Below are 17,321 nucleotides of genomic sequence, written 5' to 3' on the forward strand. Positions count from 1 at the left end.
ACTTGGCTTGTTCATTAAAGCTGTTTTGGATTTTACCATTGCTCGTTTGGTCCAGCTGATTTTTACTGTGAGCAGGCAGTTAGCGGGTTGTTTTTGGCTGCCGTTCATATTCCTCAAGGAGGGAAAGTAAAGATTTCAACTCAACCTTTCCAGCAATGTAAAAAAAAAAAAATGGCTGTAGGTGGTTTGGTCACCAAAACTGGCATGGGTATTTACCAGTGCTATTTGGGCTGGATTGGGTTGAGGACTCAATGTATGCCAAGGGCCCATGCTGATGATGGTGGTGGGGGTCTCGGTTCTCCTACTGACCAATGCATGCATGCGATACAGCATATCACCCTGGGTACCTAAAGTAACTCTTTTGACTGAAAGCTGGATTAAAACCAAGCAACATGCCAAAACTGATCTAAGGATTATACCGACAGAATTCAACTTGCAGGTCGATGACATAGTGGAAGGGGAGAGTAGCAAAGTACTGTGAGAGTTGTGGTGAGGGACAATCTTCAGAAGACAGTGAAAGATGTCATCAGAATTACTGACAAACTCATGGCAATCAGATACCAGGATAAAGATAGAGCAGTATTCATGATCTCAGCCTATACCCCAGTACAGGTTATGATAGTGAGGAGAAAAATACATTCAGGTAGTGTTTACAGGGCAGATTAGATAAAGCAGGGCAAAATGTGCAGGTGCTGATAATGGGTGACCCAAATGTTCATATATGGACAGACAGAACAGGATATGAGGAATGCCATAGTCAACATGGGTGCGGCAACAGAAACAAAGAAGGAGAAGACATTCTAGTATTCTGTCTGGCAAATCACTTAATTGTGGCCAACACATGCTTCACCAAGTGAGGAAGTTACAAGATCACGTGCAAGACTAGTCAAGATGTAGCTCATGTAGACTTCCTCCTAGTAAGTAAAGATCATCAAGGTGGTCAGAGATAGATTACAAAGTTATCCCGAGTGAAACTGTCAGACTTCAGCATAAACCATCAGTCAGGAAGAACAGAAAATAGGTAGAATCATAATAATAATAACAATAATAATAACAAGAACAATAATAATAATAATTATTATTATAATAATTATTGTTGTTATTATTATTATTATTATTATTATTATTATTATATTCCTATTTGTTAACCAGGTAGGCCTACTGGGTACACAGTCCTTTTCGGGTCAACTTGAGAGTAACGTCTGGTGAAGTGATTTGCTCAAGGTCACACAGCAGGCAAACAATGGCTGTGGGAATCAAACTCTGTACCATAGGAATTACAGCTGTCAACATGCAATGTTTCAAAGCAGCATGTGTGAAAACTATAGAACAGATATGTGACTAATGAAAATAAGTTACATAAGGAAAGCTGATGCTGGAATGCAGAAGTCCAGGAAGTTATCAAAAGAATGAAGAGGTGTAGAAAAAAGTGAGAGATAGGAAAGACATACCAGCTAGAAGGAATATTGGTTGGCTAACAAAGAGGTAAATATTACCATCTTCTGGAAAGTGACTCAGAAGATGGCACAAAGAAACTCTATCAGGTTGCAAGGCAAAGACAGAAAGAGAAAGAAGATAGTCAGTTACCCTTCATAAGAGATGCCAGCAACAACTTGCTCACCAGTCCACAGGGCATCAAAGGCAGATGGAAGGAGTACTACCAGCAGCTTCTGAATGAAGGAGACAATACAAAAGATGTACAGCTCCAGACACAGACTACAGTGAGAGAAGATGGGGAACTCACCACAGAAGAAGTAAGAACAGCACTAAGGAAAATGAAGTCAGGGAAAGCAGCAGGCTCAGATGAGGTCACAGCAGACATGATAAAGATGCTGGGTGAGTTAGGGCAGAAATGGCTCCTGCAGGTACTCGTCATGGAATGGAGAGAAGGGCATATACCAGCTTACTGTAGAATCCGCAATATGCGTTCTAGTACCAATGTACAAGAACAGAGGGGGAATTCACAGATCAGAGGTATAAAACCTCTTTCACACTGCAGAAAAGTTCTGCAGAGGATAACTGATAAACTAAAAATACAGACTAGTAGAATGTAAGATAGGAGATGTGCAGCTCAGATTCAGATGTTGATACAGCACAATCAAACCAGTGTTTGCAGTGAAACAGATAGTTGAGCTAGAGATGAGGAAAGAGTTGAACTGGGCATACCCAGACATAGAAAAAAGCATATCACAGGGTCCCAAGAAAACTGATTTGGGCAATCCTGTGCTAGTTCAATGTCCTGGAAACATTAGTACAATCAGTGCAGGCTACGTACAAGTAGCCAATGACACAAGTACAAACAATGTTCAGAATCACAGCGGGGTTACCAGAAGGAGTAGATCTGTATCAAAGTTCAACATTGAGCCCACACATGTTCATTCTGGTGGTGGACTATATTAACAAACAGGTTGGAGGGGGCAGATCAACAAAGCTACTTTATGTGGGCAATGTATCACTACAAGCAACACTGGAAAGGAACTTCAGCAAATGACAAGGGGCTGGATTACAAAAACTGAAGGCACATGGGATGAAATTGAGTCCAGTCAAAACAGTTGTCATGGCAGCAAATGGGGAAGTCAGAAGCTGAGAAGTGAGACAGAAGGAAAAACAACAGAACAGAGGAAAGGAGAAATCTGAATGAAGAGGTAAAAGCTAGAATCAAATCTGTTGTAGCACAGAGTGTTAGCGGTAGTGTGTGACAAATGAATGCCAAAGAATCTAATATCTATGGTGTACAAAACAGTGGTGTGAGCAATGTTTCTGTGTAGCAGAGAAGCCTGGGTAGTGAAGGCAGAGCAGTTGAGGAATCTAGAAATGATGGACATAAAGTGCCTAAGACAGGTGGCGGAATGGTCATTGTGGGAGATGAGAAAATATGGACATCAGAGCAGAAGCCATACTAGCCCCAAGTGCAAAGAAAGTGAAGGAGATCAGTTTGCAGTGGTTCAACCACATGTCCAAGAAAGCAGAAGACAATCTGAGAGGAATAAGGGAAAAGGAAATGAAGATGCTCAACCAAGATTTTTATTTAACATTTGTTGAGCAGGAAAGTCCAACTCGGACAGAGTCTATTTTCAGTGGATGCCTGAGGAGAAATTCTCTTGAGGCATTGTTTTTGAAATGTTGGAGGAAACAGGAGTACCAGGAGGAAATCCACATGAATGCAGGGAGGACATTCAGACTCCACACAGAAGTCACCCCAGCTGAGAATCAAACTGGAGAACCTCTTGCTGTGAGTCAACAGTGCTAACTGTTGTGCCACTGTGACACCCTGATATAGATGTGTGTGTCAGAAGATCTGTGATAGTCAGGAATGATTTCCAAAGAAGGTAGGAGAGTGGCATTGAACTAAGAGAGATGAAGACATTTGATGTGACACCCTGACCCCATGTAGAAAAAATAGGAAAAGAGGGTTGATAATAATGATGGTGATAATGACCTGTAACGTTGGCTGCCATAATGAATGACAGCCCTTTGTCCTCCGAAGCTACTTTTCATTGGCTTGCTTGCCTCCAGGTATTGTATTGTGCCTCTCCTTGCCAAATGCAAAGGCTCCCTGCTGGCAGAAACAAGAACTGTTCTATTGACTGTTGGTCTGTCTGATTGCCCCAACTGGTTTAGTAATAATATAATTCATTTTTAAACTAGTGCTTTCAGTTTTAAAGGCAATATACCGCTGTTCTGGTGGACTGGCCAGCTCAGTGGTTAATAAACAGGGCAGCAACATTGCCAACATTAATGTTTTTTTTCTAAGGCAATTTACATGATTTGGGATGTGTGATTTTGCTGTGTTCTATTCTGTGTTTCTGTGTTGATTTGAATCTACAAATTATCACCACTTGACATATGATCTGCAATATAAAACATGTCAACAACAAAAGGAAGAAAGATGAAAGGGTGTGTGTTAGCATCTAAATGGGACCCACATTTTATTTTAGCATGCCTTTTTTACATAAGATATGTCAGGTGACAATCACATTAAAAGCAAAATGAAATACTTGATTTGTTATTGCTTTGATGCATGAGGAGATATTAAACAAGACAGAAGAACAGCATCTGAATATTTTTAATGTGTGTGGAGTTATCTGGTAGTGCAGTGTTAACAACATAAAAATATGTAATTTAATTGTAGAAAGAGGTAGCATTAAAAATATTAAAAAGATTTGTCATGTTTTGCAGCTATAACATCAAACAGGTACTGAAAATGTGTTGCAGAATAAGGCTGACTTTGCAGTGGTGACCACTAGCATTGTAAGATTACTGATTTCTTATATTGAAAGACAACGCTATATACTATGCTTTTTTGTGTCAGAAATAAAATCTCCTCATTTCTCCTTGAAGGAAGTCTGTGAGCATAATTATGAATGTGTAAATCTGAAAATGTTATCTTTTGTTATTTCTAAGACCTACCTTTATTTAGATAGAGGGATTGTAAACATGTGGACGGCAAGCTTAAAAATAAAAACTTTGTAAAAATAAATTGAAAATATGGTAAGGCAAAAACTACAGGAATTGTAAACTCACTTGGTCATTGATGTCGCAAATGACTAAATTTTGTTCATTGAAGGAACGTGCAGTCCTAATGTACTTGAGCCAGCTTGCAGTTCCAGACCGACTGACATCATCACAAAACGTTTCATTTCCGAGTTCATCAACAATCTGTAGGAAGAAAAGACACATTCAAAATTACTACTGCAACTAAACATAGAAATGCATTACTTTAGAAAGTGATGATATTATGAAATAAGATTGTGTACTAGAATTAAAACTGAACAGCAGCACATTTTCAAGAATGTCCAACCTCTAAAGGTAATCATTCATGAGTTGTGACTTTTCAAAGAATTTATTGCTCACAACCCACAAGATTTCAGAAGGTAAATATCAAAGTAGTATGATTTTTAAGGAATTTCTTGCTCAATACCAACAGAGCTTAAAGGAGTAGAAAATCATTGGGATGAAGTATTAGCTCAGTTGTAACTGGAAGCACTCAAGCTGATGGCCAGGTATGTTCCATTTGTGGATCTTTTTGATGACACTAATGAACAAACAACAGACTGTAGTAACACTACAAAAATGTAACTGCTGATGATAGCAGTTCTTTAAGTATAAAACTGGCTAATGAATTTTGTAACTGTTTTTTTTATTTTTTATTTTATATGACGAAAAACTGATTTAAAAATCCTATTGTCTAGAATTTCTAAATTAGATATTCATTGTCATTGACATTCATTGTCAGTGTATTCAGAGTACTTTTTCTTTCATGTTGTTGCCTACTTTTTAGCTGAAACTTACAATGCTGTAGACAGGCTGTTTTGCCAGCTTCTCAAATATGCTTATCTCATAGGTTCATAGGTTCATACTAGGCTATCTGCCCTATGGCATTTATAAGCCTAGCCAGAATGTGTTTGGCTTTTGCCACCCATTTTAAATTAATTTTGCTATGCCCTTTTTCGAGGTTAGTATACTGTGCCTCTGTCTAACAGTGATACAGAAGTGATACCCGGGTTAAACCTATGATCTCCCATCCACTCATCAAGATTCCTCTTGAAGAGAGTCAGTGCGGGACTCTGCCTAACCTGGACTGGGATTTTATTCCAGAGTGAAGGGAGCCTCTGGGTTATGAATCTGTCCCTCCAGCATGTCCTATTTATTTCAGTGCTGAGGTTCAAGTCTCTTGAGCGCGTAGCTCGATGGGATTTGGATTTTCTGAGGTGCAGCATGTCCATTAATTCTGGGTTGGACATGGCTTTATACGTCAGGCAGAGATCGCCCCTGAACAGGCGGTATGCCACTGAGTAGAGCTGGAGTTTCTTTAACGGGCAGCATATGGCATCTGTTTGAGCCCTTTGATCCTCTTGGTGAGGTACTTTTGGGGTCTTTCCAGTTGCTGCAGGTGTCTGGTAAGGTACATCCCAAAAGGGGCATTGTACTCAATTATGGGCCTGATGAGGGATGAGTAAAGAGGCACGATGACCTCCCCTGATCTAGATGTGAATCCCTTCATGATTAGGTGGGCTATATAAAATGTTTTTCTAACCACTTTGGCCACGTGGTTGTGAAATGAGAGACTGCTATCAACATGGGTCCCCAGGTCCCTAATTACTTCTTCTGTACTTAATGGATTACCACCTATGTGGTAATTTGTGGGCACTTTGTTTTTGCCAAAGGTGATGACTATACACTTTTTGGCATTTAGCTTGAGGCCATGGCTCTGGCACCAGTTGTCTGTTTCTATGAGGCCCTTTTGGAGGATGCTTGTGTCGGCTGGAGCGTCTATTATGGCGCCCAGTTTGCAGTCATCTGCGAACTTGGTCAGCCACAGTCCTTTCATGTTGGCCTGTACCTCCGAGAAATATATACCGAACAAGAGAGGTCCCAGGACTGAGCCTTGTGAGATGCCACTTGTAACTGGTTTGGAGTCTGACATGGCTCCAACAATTCTAACCATGTGGGTTCTGTCCTTGAGCCAGTTTGCAACCCATCTAGTGACATAGGGGTTTATATTTAAGCTGGTGAGCTTATCTATAATGCCCGAGTGGGGTATTGTATCAAAGGCTTTTGCGAGGTCCAGGTAGGCTGTGTGGACCACCTTCCCCTCATCAATGGCCTTGGTGACTGTTTCAAAGAAATCAACTAGGTTTAAGAGGCAGGATCTGCCCTTAACAAAGCCGAACTGGGTAGGATCCAGTGTCTGTAGGTCCCCAATATCTTTATTTATGAGGTCCATGATGATCCTTTCCATAGCTTTGCAGACCAAGCTAGTCAGGCTTATGGGGCGATAGTTTCCAGGATCCATTGAGGCACCACCTTTGTGGAGAGAGACCACTGTTGCTGTACGCCACTCCTTGGGTACATATCCTGTAGTAAGGCTGAGATTGAACAGTAGTTTTATGTTTGGGTTTAGCTCTTCTTGGAGTTCATGTAGGACGCAGCCCGGGACACTGTCTGGTCCCATTGATGCTGTGTTTTTTGCTTTGGAGAGGGCGGCTCTTACCTGAGCATCTGAGATGTCAGGGGGGGCAGCAATCTGCTGAGATAGATATTTGCCCTTTTGGTGGGGAGGGGGGAGACGTTTGTGCTGAACCTGTTAGCTAGGATGTTGGCAATGTCTGTGGGTTCGGTGTATTTTTTGTCATTTTGGACTAATTCTGAGCATATCTGGGAATTCCCACCCAGGTTCCTAACATAACTAAAGAAAGCCTTGTGATTATCCTTAGTGTCCTGTGCAATTTTTCTCTCGAAGCTGACCTTAGACAATTTTATGAGTGCCCGTAGTTTTTTGCTAATACTGATCAGAGATGCCTTCCCTTTTTGGGATTTTGCGCTATCATTTAGTAGCTTCCTCCTTCTATTGTATAGTTTGTTTATGGATGGGGTCCACCAGACAGGACGTCTGCCTTTGGAGGATTGGGTCTTGGTTTTATTTGGAATTGCATGATCCATGCATTCCTGAATGTGTTCATAGAATGCATTTATAAAGGATTCTGCGGTCTGTGCCGTATTTTCCACAGGCTCGGGGGCTTTGAAGGATTCCACCTCGGTTTTGAGGAGTGTGAAATTTGCTTTAGAGAAGTTTTTCACTGTGGTTTTCTGGGCAGGAGGTGGGGTCGGGATGTGAATATCCAGTGAGATTAGTTTATGGTCTGATCTTACCAGTGAGGGATACACTTCTGGTCTGGAGCATAGAGTCCCCATGTTGGTGATGATCAGGTCCAGTATGTTTTCCCCTCTTGTGGGAGTGGTAACAAGTTGTTCCATAGCATTTGAGATTGGATTTAAAAGAAATTTCCTTTGGATTTTAAAATTGCTTATGTCAGCATGTTTAGAAAAGACAAGAAAAAAGGAATGATGTGGTGCTGCTGGGATCATTTGGGAGGTTGAACTATCTCTATTTATATCACTGATACATATTTCCATATACACACACACATATATATATATATATATATATATATATATATATATATATATATATGTGTGTGTGTGTGTGTGTGTGTATCTACATCTGTGTCAGTACCTGTGTATTATATCTAAATCATTCTGTGCCTGTACCTGTATTTATAACTCATCTATGTCTATATCCTTATCTGTAGCAACTTCCATTCACACTTTACTCTGTTCTGCTTCACAATACCCAGTGTCCAGGATTCAGTCCTGATGTCCGGTTACTGTATGTGCGAAGTTTGCTCATACTTGTGTCTTTGTGAGTATTATCTGAGTAATACAGTTTCTTCCCACCTTCCAAAGGCATACTGATTGACTGGTTCTTCTAAATTGTCCAAACATGCAACATATTTACATGAGTGAGCCATAGCTTAAAATGGTTATAGAAAGACAACTTTTCTTACAAGGTCAATAAATAATTTAATTAAAAATTAAATGTTTCAGCAAGTGGCTTTATTTTGGAGTAATATTAATATATTAATAATGAAAACATCAACTCATCTTTAGCTTTAGAGAGCTTCCAATAGTCTCAATGAGAACAATTTTGTAGAACAATTTTAGCAAAGGAAGTTTTAGCGCCATATGTAGAAGTCACTTTTCGACTTGTATTATTTATCCTAAAAATTATAGGCATCTTACATTTCTATAGTTTATTTCTTAAAAATTCCTTATATATAACAAACACATACACACACACACACACACACACACACACACACACACACACACACACACACACACACACACACACAGTAATCTTTCAAAGCTCTTCATTTCTCCTGAGGATTTACATAACAAAAAACATGTATGTGCATCAGTGATTATAACAGTTTTATGATTTTGTTAGTTTTGTATAGAACACCACGTAAGGTAACACGATCTTTAATAGTCGGGTAACACTATTTTTAATAGTAAGGTAACACTATTTTTAATAGCCAGGGGCTCTGTTATCCTAAGATTTGAGTTAGCACAATGAGGACAAACACATACTGTCAACATATGTTGAATATTGTTTGCACAAGACAATCGCAGTTTGTAAAATTCACTTTCTTTGGTTTACAGAATGACTGTTGGGCACACGAGTACCACCATTCTGTTCTTTTGACCACAGACGTGTCTAAATGCTCATACTTTTGATATGCTCAATGAATTTTATCAAACTGAAAGCTATTTTGTAAGACTTTTTACTTCTTTCTGCTTTTGTAGTGAAATGGTCCAGTCTTTCAGTCCTCCCTTATAAATGGGATACTATGTAGGTTGATGAGGAAGGGGTACGATTATTTCCAAGACCAGGATTTTTTTGTGGGATTAGGTTTGTTTCTATTACTCTGCACAGAGGTGGTTTAAGTGCCTTAATAGAGTTATGTTGTCATCATTTTCAATAACAAACTTAAAGGGGAATTCTCCCTTATCAGAGAATATTATTACTGGATGCAGGCTCAATAAGTAACTTAGCAAGCTGTTTTTTTTTCTTTTGCAGACCACAAAGAAAATATATAATAGCTTGCATCTTTCTTTTTGGATTACAAAGGATGCAAAATCAAGTGCTACACATGCAAGTACAAAATATAGCGATGAAGTTAAGCAGTGACATATTTTTTAATCTACTTCTATGCTTTCCAAGGTCTTATCATTTGCTTCCATCTATGTAATTAGTGAAAACAAAATGAATACTTAATGCACTAAAATAATAAACAAATAAAAACAATAACATATCAGTGAAAGTTTGTTTGTTGGTGTCTTTCGGCTTTTCCCGGTTAGGGGTCGCCACAGTGGAACTCCGGTCCGCTAATGATTGGCAGTAGATTTTTACGTACTGGCTTGCCGGGCGTAATGCACAACCTTCAGCGAAGAAACGCCCATTCACGCATGTCACCACACAGAAGACGCTCTGAGAATCGAACGGACAATGTGTAACTGTGAGGCGACAACGCTAACGCAGCACCACCACCGCCTAGCAGTGAAAGTAAAATGCAAATAATCTACCCAGTCTTCGATCTCTCTGTCATGACACATGCAAATAAAAATGTAACAACACTAACAAAATATAAGTACAGAACAAATCTGCAATCTAGAAGTAAGGCTTAAAGGGATATTACAAGAGGCACTAAAAAAATGGCAGCAGGAGAGGGAAACAATTAAAAAATAGGTGAATCAACACAGAACTGTGAGAAAAGTAAAATACTAAGAAACACATTCATTCAATGGATAGTTTGAGAGTAGTGTCAACTAATATGCAAATAAGAGAAAGCAGGAAAAGAACTGTTTCAAGAACAGGAACAACGCAAGCAGGTTTAATGCTAGCAGTGCAGATAAAGTTAACATGCATTTAACTTCATGAATATCGTACACCTCTGCAAAATCTGGTCAGATGAACAAGTGTTAAATAGAAATTTGCTAATATTCTACTGCACTTTGCTGCAGCTGTTAGCTTTGCTGCTTCACAGCACTTGTTTCACCAGCACAGTTTTTAGCTGGAGTGCCTACTCTGTGGAGTGTCTACATCCCTTCTGTGTTTGCATGAGTTTTTGCCAAGTGGCTTTGCTTCCTCCAGTGTCTCTAAGAAATATTGTAAGTGACTTGGCAATCTTCCAAATTATCTGACGGTGTCTATGCAGTGTGTGTGTGTGTGTGTTTGTGTAGTGGGGGGGGGGGGGCTGTGCCACACTAGATGACATATCTGTTGATGTGACACGAGCTTCACTGCATACTTTTGCAAGCCACTATAGCTTGGATGTCATTTTTAGATCCAGGGATTCTTTTGGAACTTCTATACTAAGAGACATTCTATTGATGTCACCCAAGAGGTGTAAGCTGTGGACTCTGCTATAAAAGTTATGTAATTACCATAATATTAGCTCCTCATGATCGATGTCTCTCCACTTAAAAAAAAAAAAAAACACCCACCTTTCTCCACCTAACTAGTCCTTCAGTGCAGAGGCCTAGAGGATATAATTGCTGCAGTTGTCTGCTATTAGTATGTTGCTTCTTATAGGTTTGTAGGTAGTTACTAGGCTTGCAGTCCATTGAACCATTCTGGAGCCTTGCCCAAATTCTCTCCCCATCACTGTTTAATTAAGTGACTTGCTCAAGATCATACAGTAGGCAAATGAGGGCCGAAGGAATCAAACTCTGTACCCTGTGAACTACACCTTGCAGCCTTAGCCCTCTGTTCAACTGCTAGACTTCTATTCCCAAATGCAATCTTTGTCTGGAGATCACTCTGCTTCCCTACCCTTCTTGCCAACTACCACCCACTTCTACTACTTCTAAACTTATACCTACCTAACTCCACCTCTATCTCTCACACCAATCAGTACCACCTACCAATTAATCTATCTAGCCAATATTCTCTCCTTCAGCACGTCCCACTTTCAACTACACCCCTGCACATATATATCCAAACATTTAAATAACTACATCACACTCTCTAAACTCATCCAAGACTCTCTTCTGCTCCTCTCCACTAAATACATATTCTTTTGATTTATTATGTTTCTAATATCTTGCCTCACCATACTACTAGCACTCCTCCTCTCCCATCTTACATCACTACCATCAATTAAACTCACCACTGTTACCTCCATCCCAACAAATCCCTCTTACTCGAACAGCTAATCTAATATCTCTTGTCAGCTATTCCCCAGTAGTCTAATATAGAACTCTACACCTAAAATCTTTACCACACCTACTACTAATCTACACTTTTAACCTCTTGCATCTGCTACTACTACTACCAACACTAACTATGACACTCTAAACTACTATTTTATCTCTGTTGAAACAATGTGGTGACATCCACACAAATCTTGTCCCTTACCTCAACACAAACTCTAGAACACATCCAAAACCTGTAAATATAGTAACATTAAACCTTAGAAGTTTATGTAACAAAATTTCCCCCTTTCATGCATGGATTGATCAGTACAAACCTGATATCCTAGCATTAACAGTAACCTGGCTAACTTCACATGTAAAAGATTTAGAAATAGTACTCCCTAGCTGTATTACAATTAGGCTTGACAGAACCTATATGAAAGGAGGAGGTATAGCCCATTCTACCCCAACAACTTCAATATCACTCCTTTTACTAACATCCTCCCAACATTTGGAAATGTAGAGATTCTCATATCATTTCTAAATCTTAACTGCACCAGAAGTATTTGCTTTATAGTATTATATATTCTCCCAAGACAAAAATTACCCATCCTCGAACACATACTAACCTGGGCCTCACAAACAATAAACCAAAAGACAATTATATTAGGTGATGCCAATTCTGACTGGCAAATACTCTCATGTGAAACTGCAACTAATAGCATAAACCTCTATGGTTTCATTCAAGCCATCATTCGTTCTACTAGATTCAGCAAAACCTACATTCAACAATCCAAACTAGACTGGATTTTAGTATCCCAGCCTGCTAACTTTACCACTACTGGCACATACCTTGATACCCTAAGTGATCAGTTACCAACCTTTGCCCATTCACATAACTAAAAAACACACTCTGAGATGCATCCACAACCTAACAAACTTTTCTCAGGAAAGATTTAATGAAACACTAAAACATATAAATTGGTCAATCATGAAGTGCGTCCCTCTAAATGAAGCAGTATAACATTTTAGCAAAAAAAAAAAAAACATACTTAATACTCATGCCCTTCTGTGCACAAAAAGAATTAGAAATAATCTTGCTCCTCAGTTAATCAAATCATGTAAGCCACTTATGAAAGAAACCAACAAAGCTTGGAGCTACTGGTAAAAAAAAAATAAATAAATAAATAAACAAAAAAGGTGTAAATGTACAATTATTTAGACAACTCTACAATCAGGTAAAAAACTTCAATAAAGAGAAAAAAATATATCATATTCATATCCAACTTAAGCATAAATCTAACCCCAAAAAAGTTCTGGTCCCCCATCTCATCCCTACTAAACCCTGGGACTATAAAAGACCATCACCCGTGCCCTGATGCTTCACCACTTCAGATAGCTAATGAATTGAACACTTCTTTTATACTTATTTTATACAATCTATAGCTACATTAATCTGAAATCCCCCCAACACTAGCTCTTCTTCTTCTTCTTCTTCTTCTTCTTCTTCTTCTTCCACAGTTAACGTCAATACTACCTCCTGTTCACCCACTGTCCAACACCCAGATAACTAGAACCACCCTCCTCCAATTCCAATTCTTCCAATTCCTCCTCCCTTAATGCATCCTATTTTTCTGTCCAACCTGTCCCTACAAGCCTTAGCAAAAAATTATAACACAAACTTAAACTTGTTTTACCTCGGCAAATAATCTCCCATCAGTGTAGCTTAAATTAGCCACACTCTCCATTTTATTCCCCGTCAGTATTCTCATTAACAGATCCATCTCAGAATCTAATGTTCAAAATGTCTGTAAAATGTCTCATATTATTCCCGTCCACAAATGAGAAAACTTTACTGAATTAACTAAATTTTGACCAACAACCATCTTATCCCTCATCTATAAAATATTAAAAAATGTATCCACCAACATTTGCAATCTTTACTGCAAAACAACCTTTTTATTAATACCCCAGCATGGTTTCTGTCCAGTTCACAGTACTTCCATAGGCCTTTTATCATTCATTGACACAGTAAATAAGGCTAGAGACACTGAAAATCTTGTATCTGCATTATTTCTTGATCTATCAAAAGCCTTTGACATGGTTTCACACTCCCTACTCCTGACTAGCCTCTTCAGCCTACCACCTCCCTCTATACAATGGTTCCACTGTCCACAGCTACCTTACTAATGGACAACAAGCTATAGAATGGCTAAGTTACACATCTCCTTTTCTTCACATCCCTATGCATGTCCCACAAGGATCCATCCTTGGTCCATTGCTCTTTAATATTTTTTACTAATAACCTACACACCTCCTCCTCCTTGGGAACGTTCATACAATATGCAGATGACTCCACGGTCATCTGCTGTTCTCCCATGCTTCCACACTTGCACTACATTGCCCAACAAACTTTCACCTCCATTGAAACCTGGCTTACTAACTCTCAACTCTTTCTGAACTCCATTAAAACAAGCTCCTTCTAATATTCTCTCTGCTAATAATATAGAGATTGAAATAGTCACTCACACTAAACTACTAGGAGTCAGTAGATGAACAACTTATGTTTGATCTTCATATCCATCATAACATTAAGAAAACCCATGAGAAACTAGGTATGCTGTACAGGAACTAGCACTTCCTTCATACATCAGCCAAAGTTACACTTGCTAAATCTTTCCCTCTGTTCTCCCTTCTATATGGAGCTGCAATCCTCAATAATTTACAATCCCGCATAAGTTCTAAACTTGAAAGCTGCTACAACAAAGTTGCCAAGTTTGCCACTAAGTATGTTTTAACATAGTAGCTGTCCTTTTAAATGTTCTTTTAAATGTTTTTTCATGGTTTAATTGTAATTACGTGATATCAATTTGCTTTAATTGGTTAATTTATAAAATATGGTTTTTCAACAGAATATGTGTCTGAAGAAGTGCACTCAGTGATGTGCATGAAAGCGCTAACACAATAAAGATTACACAATAAAGATTTTCTCAGTAGACAGACTCCAAGTATTGCCATTGGTATTGTTCGTTTTTGATCCAGTTTGTTCGTGGTTTGTGGTTTTATTTAAGTTTGCCACTAACACAAACACCAGCACATATCATTGTTAACCTCTACATTTACTGCAATGGCTTGAACTTCCTAACTATCCTCATTATGTTAATCTCTTAACCATACATAACACACAACATCATTTGTAAACCTTTAGCATGCCCAGCCCAAAGTCATTTAGTGAATTTATATATCCTGAGTAGAACCCTGAGAGCTGACGATAAAAAAAAAATCCTAGCTGTTTCCAGTCCATCCAAATTACCAGGTCAAAGCTTATATTCTTACTCAGTAGCTAAAATCTGGAACTCCCTTCCCCTTACTACTAGAAGAACATCTAACCTGTCTTCCTTCTAATCCCCCTTAAAAGAATACCTAAACAAAGCCTGGATATGTTCCTGCCGCAGTCCTAACTGACATCACTTTATAAATCCTCCTTTCCTTTTTTTCCAGTACTACCCTCTCTACCCTTCTCTCTGTATGCACAACTTATACTCCACCCTTATTATCTGTATACCCTCCACTCTTTCTCTTAATACTTCTTCCTTTGTTCTCAAGTATACTAGCTTATTTCATTCTCCATTCTAGCTTCCTTTCAAGATACTCAGCATCCATCTTTCTTTCATACCCCTACAGTCGATTCTCACTTAAATTCCTCTCTATACTCTACTCACCACTTCTCTCAATTATGTTTCTCTGCCTCTTTTGTCATGCACTGACCAACCTTTGATAACAATATTTTCTTTAGTACTGCTATTAATTTGTTCTGCTAATATAGTGCATATACTGCTCAATAAGATATCTCTGTATTTAACCCCTTATATAAATGAATCGTAATATCCATTAGTCTATGTCTCATCATAAACAATCTACCCTCTGTATAGTTTGAGTAATAGGAATGTTTATTTAGCTATATGTATGATTGTAACCATAACTGTAATCTATTAAGTCTGGAACTTTTCTCCCTGGGCATCTAAAAGTGGGTACCTTTGACCAAGATGGTAAACAAATGTCAACTAAATAAATAAAGGTGTATTATAGGAGAAATGGATGATTTTTGGAAACTGAGAGAGTCTTAAAGATGTCAAGAGACTGCCACCTATGTTTGCCAGTCCTATTAATGAAGTGGACAGATATGGGAAGTAAAGGTCTAATGTTATGGTAAGAACAAAACATTTGTTTCTTTTGCCCCTTTGTCCTGCATTACAGTGGCTTCACAGAGACTTCTGGAAGGGATGAGAGCTTTCTGAAGAGGCTGTCACTCTGACAGACACAAAGATTTTTTGTTACTCTAACTTATGTCCTTTCCTTTTCTATTTTGCTGCTTCCATTTCAAGCATGGCCACTCCTTCTCACAGCCTTGGGGGGGCTCTAACTTTACTTAACTCATTCAAGTCTATAGCACCTTTTTGTACACTTGCAGCTAACACCCATAGCTCCTTATGGTGTCCATACTTTCTAACTAAGGGACTTATCATAACTGAGGTCCATAGATTAGTACTAAGCTAACTGCCTTGCGAGCCATTTTAAGCCTAGCCAGTTATCCCTTGTGAGACTCAAACCCTGTACCTTGTGTTTGTAAGGCAAACACCTTACCATTAGGCCACCCTAGGGTTCTACATGCTATTGATGGGAGGGTATTGTATGAAATGTCATGATGGGAGACAGAAAAATTAATTGTCAATGCCAATTTATATCACACAATACCTGCGATATTGCAATTTGTTTGTTAGCATACTTACTATTGAAGAAAGGGTCTCACATTATTGAATGGCCTCAGGTGAAAATATACACAATGTCGAAGAAAACTCTTTCAAAATTTGCACTCTTAAGTTGCACATCTTGAGAGACATTCACTATTATTTAAATAGCTAATTATACAATTAAGCATATGTTTCCATATTTTTGTATCTGTCTCAATAAACACGCACTCAAGGATGAAATTTTATCATGCAAAAGCTTGTGTCTGGTGAACAAAAGTGGTTTTATGTGCATTATAATATATTATAGTATTTATTGGAAGACTATGAATACACTGATTATTACCACTGTAAAGAATACTTCTTACTAATAATGTTATTTGTACAGTTTAAATAGCTTTTACTGTTCACAAAATAATTACATTTCTTTGTTTTATGCTTCTAAGTTGAGTTTTCAGAAAATATTCTGGAATACAGGCATGTGTTCTGTAAACTACTAGAGGTGTGATATTCCAAACCACACAGGTGTCAGTGAGTTAAAGGTGGAGCAGACTGAAGATGTCTTCCAGCTACTTCACATCCTTTGTATCACCAGAAACGAAAGAAAATAGATAAAGTACGACCAGCCACAGATTCCATAGCAAATTTATTGCACAATAAAGCACACAAATATCTCTCTCTGACGTCTCGGCTGAAAAAGCCCTCAAGGAGTAAAAAAAAAAAGTGTGCTTTTGTGCTTTACTGTACAATAAATCTGCTGTGGAATCTGTGGCTGGTGGTATTTTACCTCACATCCTTTGCTTGGTGGAGTTTCTACTAGTCTTTGACAACTTCAGCCCTTCTGGTTTATTTGTGCACTTGCTTTTAAAAGGGCCTGCAGTACCTCCCAATGTGCATGCATGGTTTTGCAAATGCACTACAGAAAGTTACTTCAGCACAGTCTGGTAGTACCAAGTATGTCTTCTATCCATCATGATTCATGTCATACACCTTTTCCCTCAAAATTTTGGCATCATTTCCTCCCCTCAGAGA

General features: G+C 38.6%; 1 protein-coding gene across 5 annotated transcripts in view; it reads right to left on the bottom strand.

Annotated features, from left to right (window-relative positions):
• PRDM16 (PR/SET domain 16) overlaps nt 1-17,321 on the bottom strand; it is a 2,576,872-nt gene that overhangs the window by 471,934 nt on the left and 2,087,617 nt on the right. For all 5 annotated transcript variants that reach the window (XM_044062971.1, XM_044062974.1, XM_044062970.1 and 2 more), the window contains exon 4: nt 4,525-4,659. In XM_044062971.1, the coding sequence (XP_043918906.1) occupies nt 4,525-4,659 (135 nt within the window). The remainder of the gene's footprint in view (nt 1-4,524; nt 4,660-17,321) is intronic.

This window comes from Protopterus annectens, chromosome 2.part1 (genome assembly GCF_019279795.1).
Source record: "Protopterus annectens isolate FY-2018-M chromosome 2.part1, PAN1.0, whole genome shotgun sequence".
Lineage (NCBI taxonomy): Eukaryota > Metazoa > Chordata > Ceratodontiformes > Protopteridae > Protopterus > Protopterus annectens.